This window comes from Polypterus senegalus, chromosome 18, assembly GCF_016835505.1.
Source record: "Polypterus senegalus isolate Bchr_013 chromosome 18, ASM1683550v1, whole genome shotgun sequence".
Classification (NCBI taxonomy): Eukaryota; Metazoa; Chordata; class Cladistia; order Polypteriformes; family Polypteridae; genus Polypterus; species Polypterus senegalus.
Genome location: NC_053171.1, coordinates 85,557,170 through 85,570,191, shown reverse-complemented (window position 1 = coordinate 85,570,191; position 13,022 = coordinate 85,557,170). Strand labels below are relative to the sequence as shown.

The window sequence follows — 13,022 nt, the reverse complement described above, 5'->3', positions numbered from 1 at the left end:
CATTTATTCCTTCAATAAAAATGTACTATAAGTGTATTGTATTTCCTTTTTTCAAAGTTATAAAAATGAACTGGCTCTGTGTCAATATGGGTGAATAAAACAATTCACACGAGATGAGGAGTCTGCACACAAACCGCGCTGTGTTATGTTGATTAAACTTGTAAGAATGAATATCACTGCAATCCATCCACATGGTGTTCATCATAAACTGAACTACTTCATGCTGTTTAAATTCTGCGCAGTTAGTGGAGAATATTTTATTTTACAGCTGTTAAATTCAGTTCAGTTTTATTATATTAATAAGTAAGTTTGTTTCTCAGCGGGTTTTACAGAGACGCCTTGAAATAACATTAAAAACACATCATTAAGAACAAATGTATTACAAATATGAACTACAGCAACAAGCACTTAATGTAAAAAAATAATAGATCAAATAGGTTGATTCAAGTGATAACAGCGCACTTCCTTAATTTTAGTCTGTGGATATAAAGTTAAACTTCTCTGTAAGATTAATAGTCATTGGAATAAATGTGGACTTGAACCGGTGGCTTTATGCTCTTGATATCTTCAGCATCTGACCTGATTGCAGAACTGAGAACGAATTAAAGAATTTTAACAAGTGGACAGTCACAGTTAACACTAAGGACAGGGACAGTCAGCACAATGAAATGTAACACAGTGTTAATTCTTTTCTTTTTTTGAAAAAGGACCATATATTTCTATAAAACTGGTTGGATACATTAGGTTTTGTAAACCTGATGCCTTAAGACAAATGACAATTTTATTAATAATAATTGATGTCTAAAGATATTTTTAAACAAACACAATTTGCACATAAGAGGGAAATTGCAACAATAGATCAAAAGGAAAGGAAACTTTATATGATTTATTACGTGAGTGGGAAAATAAATTACATTTCCGGCGCCGCATCCGAGTGGCAGCCTTTCCAGCAGCTCCGTATATGACTTTATCTTTTTACCTTTTTATCTCTATTTTTCTCTATTTCATTGATCACTCCTACCACCTTTTTTATGTGGAATTGCTCCCTGGACACTTTTACACATTTTTACTATTTGACATGGATTGTTACACTTGTGAATTTCCCCTTGGGATTAATAAAGTATCTATCTATCTAAAAACACTACATATTTTATATAATATATATATATATATATATATATACATACATATATATTAGTACCTGCCAAATAATACAAAGAGTACATAGCGTGTAGTTCGCCCTAATTGGGGCTAATCAGGTGTGCACACCTAAGCTTCCACTTACGGCGATTAAACATTGGACATCAACTTTACGCCACAAAGGCTGCTTCGTTTATTTTGCAGAATGAATATTTTCATTATGGTCAACTAATGTAGAACTAAAATGAATAAACCGTAATGTCAAATTGTGCTCCATGCACAGTTCAGATCGGGTCGTGCCGTAAAGTGATTTTTATTTTTTTTTTTTGTTTTTAATGTTTTTTTCATTAAGCGCATGTGGTGTGTGTCACTACCTGGTTCCCGTTGCCGGCCCGATCTGCATGCGCGTGCGTATTGAAACGCTACGTCATCACACACTTTACGGTGCTGTCCAATTTGTTTAACGCATGCGTGAACACTTTACGGCATGTTAGGCTTTCAATACGCTTGCGCGCGCAAATCGGGTAGGCACGCAGACCGGGTAGCGACAGCGACCTCTGCGGAAAGACATAGGTAGAGACGCGTGGCTCTTGGAGATGATTGGCTCCTGCATGTACACAGAACTCAATGAACTTCAAAATCTGTGCAGACTTTGAGTTACAAGAACGTTCTCGGAGGCGTGACGTAAATGTCACGCCCATTAGTTAGATGACTGCCAATTGTCTTTCAGATCGGGGCTTTGGCAACAGAGAAGCGCCGGGGCGACATTATGGGAGGATGAGAAGTTCGTGAAAACGTTGTGAAGATTGGCTTTAAAAGGATCATGGATTGGAAAAAGAAACTGAAAAGTAGGATAGAGACTTCTGGGAAAGGTAATCGAGTGATTATTATGATTGTAGTAAAAACAGCTCTAGTGAATAATCTGCTCCGATTGGGACCTATATCAGAAGAGGAGCAAGGGGTGTTAGGCTTCATAACAGGAGAACTGTAAAATATGTAATTTATTATTGCATGTTAATTTATTTCACATTATATGCTTTTGTTACGACTGTGTGTTTAGAGGTGCTTTGTGAATCTTCTGCCTGCCATAGTTGTACTATATTTCAAAGCAATAACAGACGTTGAGCTCGTCATATGTAAACCGAAATGGGAAAGTGTAGGAAGTGTTTGGCGTTGTTTCAGGGTGATTTGTAAATCTTGAAATCCTTATACTTAACCTCGTGGATTGAAATTCACCCCTGGATCTGGTTATTCTGCTTGTGCCTCATAAGAAATGAATAACTCTTAGTTGTACAGATGATCTGGATTTTGACATTTCTTTTATCTGCTTATAGCATCAATAACTACCGCAGACAGAATAGCATGAGCTGTGATATGATCCTTAGGAATTTCCTCGAATGCTTTCATCCATCAACCCATTTTTGTTTGCTTATGCAAGTAACGGTTTAAGGGAGCCATTACCTACCATACTTGTAATATACATTAGTTCCATTTAGACTTAATCTTTGACATTATAAGAACATGTAAAATTCACACCGCAGAACTCGGACCAGGATCTGAAGTTTAGCTCAAACATTTTGTTGTAGCCGGAACCTGAATGCTCCATGACAGGATATTGTGTCTTTTATTTTTCTATTCTTTATTATGTAAAGCACTTTGAGCTACTGTTTGTATGAAAATGTGCTATATAAATAAATGTTGATGTTGTTATATATATATATATATATAGAGACCTACATCAGAAAGGGAGTCAGTTTCTGAATTGGGAGAAAAGAGTACTCCTACAAGGAAAATGCATGGGCATTGTTAAAAAAACAAGGCCATACTGTCCATCCATCTCCTAACTTCAGGTATATGTTTGTGGGAAAAGAGCCCATCGGGCAGAACTGGGCACAAGGTAGGAATCGCATAATGTGGTTGGCTATGCATTACAGAGCAAGAAGCACATTATTTATTTTGTAAATTCAAAATCACATGTTGAAAGTAATAAAGACAGTTTTGTGTGCTGCTGTTATATTTTCCAGCTGAAAAAATGGATCCTGAAAAGAATGACGAAGAAATGGAATTATTTACTAAATATTACACAGAATGGAAAAGTGGAGGGAAAGATAAGCATTCCTATAAAGTTATACCCAAATTTTATTACAGAGTAAGTAATTTAGTTAAGTGCAGTTTCAGAATCATATTTGTATTTCTTGCTTATTCATTGTCTTTTGTAAAATGCTCTTTAAAAAGAATAGACTCTGAACAATTTTTTCTTTGTTGTTTAGAGAATTACATCTTATTAAAAATGAGTTTTATCTTGTATCTGTTATATTGTTATTATTTGTTTGTTGTATGCCATTGTACTGTTTTGCTTTTTGAAAATAAACATTTATATATAAAAACATACTTTTTTTTCTCGCACTCATTCATTGGATATTTTTCCAGTTACAGAATTTTTCTTTATGGAAAATGCAGCAGAATCATATTTGCCTTTAAAATAATTAAACATTGTTAATAATTATGAATAAGTTGCTGGTGTAATTTTGTTTGGTCATCTATATTTTTTTTTTTACTCCTTGTAATTGCTATGTTAGATATTTTCTAGTTTTTGTGATTTTATACTAAAAATATTTTATGTCTTACCTGTGTTTTTGTTTTAAGCTGCCAACAGAGGAAGAATATTTGCTACAGAAATTACGAGAAGAAACAAGAGCAGTTTCTTTACAAAGGAAGAGCAGAGAGCTTTTGGATAACGAAGAGTTGCAGGCAAAGCATTACTATTTAAAATTCTTTTTTGTTAGTGAAATGACAACATTTCCCACAGCAGCTGGTGATATTAACTTTCCGTCTCCATGCATTTGACAGGGATGTCTCTTGTAATCATCTGCCACAATAATGGAAACATGTGGCCTGATCATAAAAGATGTAGTTCAGAGTTCACAGTGAGATCATTTATCAATTTCCCATCATTAAAAACATTTTGTTTGAATTTTTGTATATGTATGTATGTATGCATGTAGTCCTGGAATCGGCCCAGTTCTTCTGTGGACTTTTTCCAGCACTGCTTTGTCTTTTTTGTAGTCTAGAGATCAAAACTGTACACAGTACTCCAGACGAGGTCTAACCAGTGCATTATAAACTTTGAGCATAACCTCTTTGTGATTGTACTCTACACATTTTGCTATTCAATCTAATATTCTGTTAGCCTTCTTAATGGCTTCCGAACACTCTCTGGACATTGATAGTGTTGAATCCACTGTGACTCCTAAGTCTTTCTCATAAGGTGTACTTTTGATTTTCAGACCTCCCATTGTGTATGCAAGCCTAACATTTTTACTTGCTACATTTACATTAAATTTCATCTGCCATAAATCTGCCCAAGCCAGTATGTTGTCCAAGTCCCACTGTGATGACTCACTGGATTTCAGAATATCTGCCAATCCACCTAGCTTGGTGTCACCTGCAAACTTAACCAGCCTTTTTACCTATTCAAATCATTTATCATAAATTAAAAAATAGCAGCAGCCCAAGCACTGACCCCTGTGGAACACCACTCTTAATGTCAGCCAATATTGATAGGGTTTCTTGCACTCTCTTCTTCCTTTGTCTGAGCCAGTTTTGCATTCATCTACCCACAACGCCTTGAACTCCCACTTGTTTTACTTTGATGCCCAACCTCTCATGTGGTACCTTTTGAATCCAGTAAAACCATAAATTAGTCAGAATATGTGAGTGAATATCCAGTTTGGCTTTTTGGGTTCTTCGGTAGGATCAAGAAAAAAAAGAATAATGAATGTTGGTCACTGTCACTGGTTACTGTTGCATGATTTTTGCCTGTTGCTGGTTTCATGTTTATACTTATTTGGCTTGTGAAAAGTCCTCCATTTTGGTATTCCTGTGATGCATCATCCTGATTGTTGTATAATATACTACAATGTTCTATTCATCTGTATGCAAGTCATGCCAATACTCTCAGTCTCTGCCACTGAACAGTATCTTCATAACAAAATATGCCAATCATGGACTAAAACCAGGATGGCATAACTTGGGTGGTACACTGTGTAGATTTGCATCACACACATAAACACTACTAACTATTCAGGCCAGAAAGTCCCACATTATTATTCTCATGAGACCGCAAGACTTTCCCTTAGATATCATTAGGAGACATTTTGCAAACATTCTGTAGACAAGCTTTTTCCGTGCCACTCTCCCATAAAGGTCTTTGACTTGGAATGCTTTTTAGCTGATCCATGATCAACAACTTTAATGTCATCTACTCTGTAACCTATTCTGTGCTAGATCTGGTCTTCCACTAGCTTCTCTTAGTAGGATGGCTAAATCTAAGTAGTGTTGTTAATTTTGTATTTTTTCAGTTATGTTCCTTAGGTGGCACTGAGCAGCAAGGGATATTCAGTGTCTTAGAAATGTGTTTTGTAGTGTATACTGTACACTTGGATCTCTGGCTTACTTAGGATGATTTTGTGTGGAATTTAAGTTTATTTGTTTTACATTTCTCTTATGGTGAAAGATCTTATAGAGATATAGTGTTTATTTTTCCTCTCATCTAGCATCTGAGCTACTAATTTCACACAGTTTGAGCCCAATAACAGTTTATTTGACATGTTGAGGTAAAATATTTTGGCAGATTAAGGGTGCATGAATAATATTTTTTTTTAATGTGATGTTTTCTGGATTGTATTTTGTAAAAATTGTTACTTTAAGCTTTGTAAATCATTAAGCACAAAATCTTAATTGAATCAATCAGAAAATGATAACAGATGACAACAGTGTATCAAAATAGTATTGAGGGTTAAATATTTTTTCAAGGAACTGTGTACGCTTACTCTAGAGTAGTTGTAATTACTTTAAAATTATTATAATGATTGTTTATGCTGTATTTTGAAATACAATAATGTAATATATATTAACTCAGTAAATATGATTTTCTAATAATTAATATTTTCTTTTATTTAGAATTTGTGGTTCCTTCTGGATAAACACCAGACACCACCTATGACTGGAGAAGAAGCCATGATTAACTATAGTAATTTCTTAATAGTTGGTGAAAAATCAGAACCTAAAATTAAGTAAGTAAATATAGTATTGGTTTCTGCTGTGGCAACAACTGTTAATGGTACACTAACTTCATCTTGCAAGCCAAACCATCTCTAAAGACTTACCCATTATGATCCATCCATTATCCAACCCACTATAGCCTAACTATAGGGTCACGGGGGTCTGCTGGAGCCAACACAGGAAACAAACCTCGGGGAGGGTGCCAGCCCACCACTGTACCCATTATGATGTAACTTATAAATGGTATATTAATTACCACTTTGATATAGAAATCTGCCTATATTACCATAAAGTGCTTTTGTGAGGGATGGTCTGTTTACCATAACATTTTCTAAACCCTAATTTAAAACCTGTGTTCTGTCCAGATTTTTTTGTTCACTTCACACCAGTCTGCCATTTCATGATGTCATTTATTTTGTTTGTGTTTTTGTGATAGTCTAAATCTATAGTGCTTGCCATCACCTGACTGATCTGAGGTAATGTAGATTTAGAGTAATTTAACAACACTGGACACAATCTGGCAGTGGTAGTGGTTGGCCTTTTAAACCAGAGCTTTAAACAGTTTCCTGTAAAGTCCCTGAATTTATATTTGAGATCAGGTATGCCTTGCAAAACACCAGGTCCTGCCAGTTCACAGTGTTCCTCTGTATCATCTGTAACTGTTGACCTCTACAATGTGAAATGTGTAGCTACAAGCCTGTGGGCAAATAGGTGTTGTCTGTAGTGAGCAGCATCGTGTCAAATCCTTGGAAGGTTTTCCAAAAGCCACTACAGTAATCCCTCCTCGATCGCGGGGGTTGCGTTCCAGAACCCCCCACAATAGATGAAAATCCGCGAAGTAGAAACCATATGTTTGTATGGTTATTTTTATATATTTTAAGCCCTTATAAACTCTCCCACACTGTTAACATTATTAGAGCCCTCTAGACATGAAGCCCATGGGGAGGAGGACCCATGTTAACATCCTCCCCATGGGCTCACCACCTATGGGAGGGGCCAAGGAGGTTGGGTGCAGTGTGAGTTGGGTGGTGGCCGAAGGCGGGGACCTTGGCGGTCTGATCCTCGGCTACAGAAACTGGCTCTTGGGACGTGGAATGTCACCTCTCTGAAGGGGAAGGAGCCTGAGCTAGTGCGCGAGGTCGAGAGGTTCCGCTAGATATAGTCGGACTCACCTCGACGCACAGCTTGGACTCTGGAACCAATCTTCTTGAGAGGGGCTGGACTCTCTACCACTCTGGAGTTGCCCCCGGTGAGAGACGCCGAGCAGGTGTGGGCATACTTATTGCCCCCCGACTTGGAGCCTGTGCGTTGGGGTTTACCCCGGTGGACGAGAGGGTGGCCTCCCTCCGCCGGGTGGGGGAAGGGTCCTGACTGTTGTTTGTGCGTATGCGCCGAACAGCAGTTTGGAGTATCCACCCTTTTTGGAGTCTCTGGAGGGTTGCTAGAGGGCATACCTTCTGGGGATTCCCTCGTTTTGCTGGGAGACTTCAATGCTCACGTGGGCAATGACAGTGAGACCTGGAAGGGCGTGATTGGGAGGAATGGCCCCCCCGATCTGAACCCGAGCGGTGTTTTGTTATTGGACTTCTGTGCTCGTCATGGATTGTCCATAACGAACACCATGTTCAAGCATAAGGGTGTTCATATGTGCACTTGGCACCAGGACACCCTAGGCCTCAGGTCGATGATCGACTTTGTGGTCGTGTCGTGGACTTGCGCCATATGTCTTGGACACTCGGGTGAAGAGAGGGGCGAGCTGTCAACTGATCACCACCTGGTGGTGAGTTGGCTTCATGGTGGGGAAGATGCCGGTCAGACCTGGTAGGCCCAAGCGTGTTGTGAGGGTCTGCTGGGAGCGGCTGGCAGAGTCCCCTGTCAGAAGTAGCTTCAACTCCCACCTCCGGCAGAACTTCAACCACGTCCCGAGGGAGGTGGGGACATTGAGTCGAATGGGCCATGTTCCGTGCCTCTATTGTTGAGGCGGCTGACGGAGCTGTGGCCGCAAGGTGGTGGTGCCTGTCGTGGCGGCAATCCCGAACCCGTTGGTGGACACCGGTGAGGGATGCCGTCAAGCTGAAGAAGGAGTCCTATAGGACCTTTTTGTCCTGTGGGTCTCTGGAGGCAGCTGATAGGTACCGGCAGGCCAAGCGGAACGCTGCCGGTTGTTGCTGAGGCAAAACTTCGGGCATGGGAGGAGTTTGGAGAGCCATGGAGAACGACTTTGGACGGCTTCGAGGAGATTCTGGTCCACCGTCCGGCGTCTCAGGAGGGAAGCAGTGCAGTGTCAACACCGTATATGGTGGGGATGGTGCGCTGCTGACCTCACTTCGGGCGTTGTGGGTCGGTGGGAGGAGTACTTGAAGACCTCCTCAATCCCACTAACATGCCTTCCAATGAGGAAGCAGAGCCTGGGGACTCTGAGGTGGGCTCTCCCATCTCTGGGACTGAAGTCACCGAGGTGGTCAAAAACTCCTTGGTGGCAGGGCCCGGGGTGGATGAGATCGCCGAGTTCCTTAAGGCTCTGGATGTTGTAGGACTGTCTTGGTTGACACGTCTCTGCAACATCGCATGGACATCGGGACAGTGCCTCTGGATTGGCAGACGGGGTGGTGGTCCCCTCTTTAAAAGGGGACGGAGGGTGTGTTCCAACTATAGAGGGATCACACTCCTCAGCCTCCCTGGAAAAGTCTATTCGGGGTTCTGGAGAGGAGGGTCCGTCGGATAGTCAACCTCGGATTCAGGAGGAACAGTGTGGTTTTCGTCCTGGTCGCGGAACAGTGGACCAGCTCTTCACCCTTAGCAGAGTCCTGGAGGGTGCATGGGAGTTTGCCCGACCGGTCTACATGTGTTTTGTGGACTTGGAAAAGGCATTGACCGTGTCCCTCGGGAATCCTGTGGGGGTGCTCGGGAGTATGGGGTACGGCCCCCTGATAAGAGCTGTTCGGTCTCTGTACAACCGGTGTCAGAGCTTGGTCCGCATTGCCGGCAGTAAGTCGAGCCCGTTTCCAGTGAGAGTTGGACTCCGCCAGGGCTGCCCTTTGTCACCGATTCTGTTCATAACTTTTATGGACAGAATTTCTAGGCGCAACCAGGGTGTTGAAGGGGTCGGTTTGGTGGACTCAGGATTGGGTCACTGCTTTTGCAGATGATGTTGTCCTGTTTGCTTCATCAGGCCGTGATCTTCAGCTCTCTCTGGATCGGTTCGCAGCTGAGTGTGAAGCGGCTGGGATGAGAATCAGCACCTCCCAAATCCGAGAGCATGGTCCTCAGCTGGAAAAGGGTGGAGTGCCCTCTCAGGGTTGGGGGAGAGATCCTGCCCCAAGTGGAGGAGTTCAAGTATCTCGGGGTCTTGTTCACAAGTGAGGGAAGAATGGAGCGTGAGATCGACAGGCGGATCGGTGCGGCGTCCGCAGTGATGCGGCTCTGCATCGGTCTGTCGTGGTGAAAAGGAGCTGAGCCGTAAGGCAAAGCTCTCAATTTACCAGTCGATCTACGCTCCTACCCTCACCTATGGTCATGAGCTATGGGTAGTGACCGAAAGAACGAGATCCGAATACAAGCGGCTGAAATGAGTTTCCTCCGCAGGGTGTCTGGGCTTTCCCTTAAAGATAGGGTGAGAAGCTCAGTCATCCGGGAGGGGCTCAGAGTAGAGCCGCTGCTCCTCCGCATCGAGAGGAGTCAGATGAGGTGGCTCGGGCATCTGATCAGGATGCCTCCTGGGCGCCTCCCTGGTGAGGTGTTCGGGCACGTCCAACGGGAGGAGGCCCGGGGAAGACCCAGGACACGCTGGAGGGACTATGTCTCCCGGCTGGCCTGGGAGCATTGGGATTCTCCGGAAGAGCTGGAAGAAGTGGCCGGGGAGAGGGAAGTCTGGGCCTCTCTGCTTAAGCTGCTGCCCCCGCGACCCGACCTCGGATAAGCGGAAGAGGATGGATGGATGGATGGATAGACATGAAGCAACACCTTTTAGTCAAAAGTTTAAACTGTGCTCCATGACAAGTCAGAGATGACAGTTCTTCCTCACAATTGAAAGAATGCAAACATATCTTCTCTTCAAAGGAGCGCCGTCAGGAGCAGAGAATGTCAGAGAGAGAGAGCGAGATAAAAGCAAACAATCAAAAAATCAATATGTGCTTTTAAGTATGCCGAAGCACCGCGATAAAGCGGCATTTTGTAGAGGAGCGTCCGTATCTTCTAAGCAAACAGCCCCTCTGCTCACACCCCCTCCGTCAGACGCAGAGAATGTCAGAGAGAGTGAGAGAGACAGAGTACATGTATACAGAGAGGTGGGTTTAAAGTGGTGGTTGTGGTATTGGCTTATTTCCTTAGTATCATGACATTTGTGTTTTTCTGCTACACCTCCTCCACAGTCACTAGGTTTTCCATTAATTAGTATCGGTTTCTTTTTATTTATACTGTAGTCCCAGTCAGATTCTTCATATTTCCCATGCCAAATTTTGCCCCTGGAACCTTTTATTTCTTACTGTTGAGTGCATTGTTCAGCCAACATTCTATACAGTTATTGATGAATATTTTATTTTTCATGTACTTTATGTGGTGTTTGGTATTTGGTACGCTGTATTAATGCCTTGGGGGGGAATTGTCTTTTCGCATGACTTTTGCAGGGTTAGCCATTGTACGGTATATATACATGTTTTAATATCCTACATAAAAGCATTGACCGGGAAAGCTGCTTCTTTTAAGTATCAAATTAGTGTAAACCGAGTTCTTGCTGAAATAATCATTCCAGCATCATAGTACCTGTGGTTGCATTTCACCCAGCAATGTCAAAAATATGGCAAGAGAAGGCAACTCAAAATATAACCCATTTTCTTTCAGATTGATGCTAAGTAAGTCTCTGCAGAGAGAGTACTTAAGGTTTACATTGTCGGTGTGTAAAAATGGAATTAAGCAATAATCCCTACTTTCTCTTTCTGATGCCTTGTAGAAATATTTTTTGCAAAGAACAGTGATTTGTTTATATATATATATATATATATATATATATATATATATATATATATATATATATATATATATATATATATATATATATATATAAAATGTACAATATTGAGGTGTACCATGGTGGAGTTGTAGGTGTCTGTAGTTCAAACCAAAAAAAAGAAAATCCCAACACCTTCTTTATTGTAATTGTGCCATATTAACATTGTTAGCTATGACATGTACTAGGTTGAAAATTAAAAGTTATTATTTATTTAAAGATTTCGACAACTCAATGTTGTGCCTATGACCAAATCCATCTATGTCTGTCATATTAGTTATAATCAACAATAAAATTAAGCATAAGCTAGTTTTTTAAATCACAAATACCTATTTTATGACATTTTTCAAAATCTTGATTTATCTATTCTGATAACAAGTAAAATGTCTCATCTTTTAATCTCAACAGGCATTTCTTTAAAGCCAAGGTTTTTGCAAAACTTTTAAATGGCGATCCATATGGAAGAATATCATTAATACAGTTCTTTAATTACGTCATGCGAAAAGGTTTGTTATACTCGATTTTTACTGTAATGTAATTAAATACCGTACAGAATTTTGGATTTTTTTTGTTGCCAAGTTCTTGACTAAAGCTTTTTAATAAATGTAAAGTTAAAAGTTGCCAGGCTACTTGGTGATGCATCCTTCATAATAAATTAAAAACCTGTCCACTTTAATTTAAAGTAATAGTTTCTAATGCTGTGTGTATCTCTTTTTAATTTCTCTCCAGTATGGCTTCACCAAACAAGGATTGGCCTCAGTCTTTATGATTTTGCTGGCCATGGTTACTTCAGGGAATCCGTGAGTACATTAATTTAGTGATACAGCAGAGAGTTTTTGCCTATGTATGTGAATTGATTCCAAATCCATCCACACACTCTAAAGATCCTACACATTCCCACCATACACCCGCATTTTAGAATTACATTAATCATCATTCCTGTAATAATTATCATTACTACCTGGTTATAGAAAAGTAAAGATGAGAGTATAATTTTTGCAATTAATTTATTAAGGACCCTGCAAACTATAACCACAGCATCAAGCATGAGTAAAGAACTAACCTTGAGCAGGTTCAGTTTAGGGAATCCATTTCCGGACATTTTTTATTCCCGCATTACAGCAGTTTTATTCCCGGGAAACCGGGAACGGCCAAGCTCGCATATATAGCATGTAAAAATCAATCAAGAAATAACAGAGTTATAGTTGAAAACTGAAGACTTCATTGACGTCTGTCAGACAACAGCTTTGAACAGCAACTTGAAATTGCAAAGCGTCAGTCTGTTGCATCCGCATTATCTGTGCCAAGAAACTTGCCATCACAGATTGAGGACAAGAAACTGGATGCATCAGTAAAAGCTGAAATGGCGGTGTTTCAGATCAACGGCAAGTGTGGGCGATGTTTAGAACAAGTGTAGCTGTATCTGATGACTGTGCTGCCTACTTCAGTGGAGGCAGAGTGTGCTTTCTCAGCGGCTGGCGTAATCTGCACGAAGTACGCTCTCGCCTGGACGACGGCACGCTGGACAGGTTGTGCTTTCTACACTCTTATTACCGCAACTAACTACTAGATACATGTAGTTATATGACAGTATGAACTGCTTGTAGATAAGGTTAGTCTTTTATTGGTGTTGACATATTGCAGTAGTTTTATTAAAAATAAGTGTCAGTCATTCCAAAACCGTTCACATTTGAGATGCCTGTGCACTGTGTTATCCCCAGGGGGCCCAGGATTCCCGAATTCCCAGGAATGGATAAACCCGTCTGGGAATGGATTCCCTAATTCAATTCTATTGCAGTGCACAGTTCTACAC

The 13,022-nt window shown here is 40.8% G+C and overlaps 1 protein-coding gene across 1 annotated transcript in view; it reads left to right on the top strand.

Moving 5' to 3' along the window:
- Positions 1-1,779: 1,779 nt before the first annotated feature.
- The window catches only part of ppp2r3c (protein phosphatase 2, regulatory subunit B'', gamma), a 32,925-nt gene continuing 21,682 nt past the window's right edge, over positions 1,780-13,022 (top strand). The window contains exons 1-6 of the mRNA XM_039741624.1: positions 1,780-2,012; positions 3,165-3,289; positions 3,787-3,891; positions 6,103-6,215; positions 11,618-11,715; positions 11,939-12,009. Of these exons, the coding sequence (XP_039597558.1) occupies positions 1,964-2,012; positions 3,165-3,289; positions 3,787-3,891; positions 6,103-6,215; positions 11,618-11,715; positions 11,939-12,009 (561 nt within the window). The 5' untranslated portion in view covers positions 1,780-1,963. The remainder of the gene's footprint in view (positions 2,013-3,164; positions 3,290-3,786; positions 3,892-6,102; positions 6,216-11,617; positions 11,716-11,938; positions 12,010-13,022) is intronic.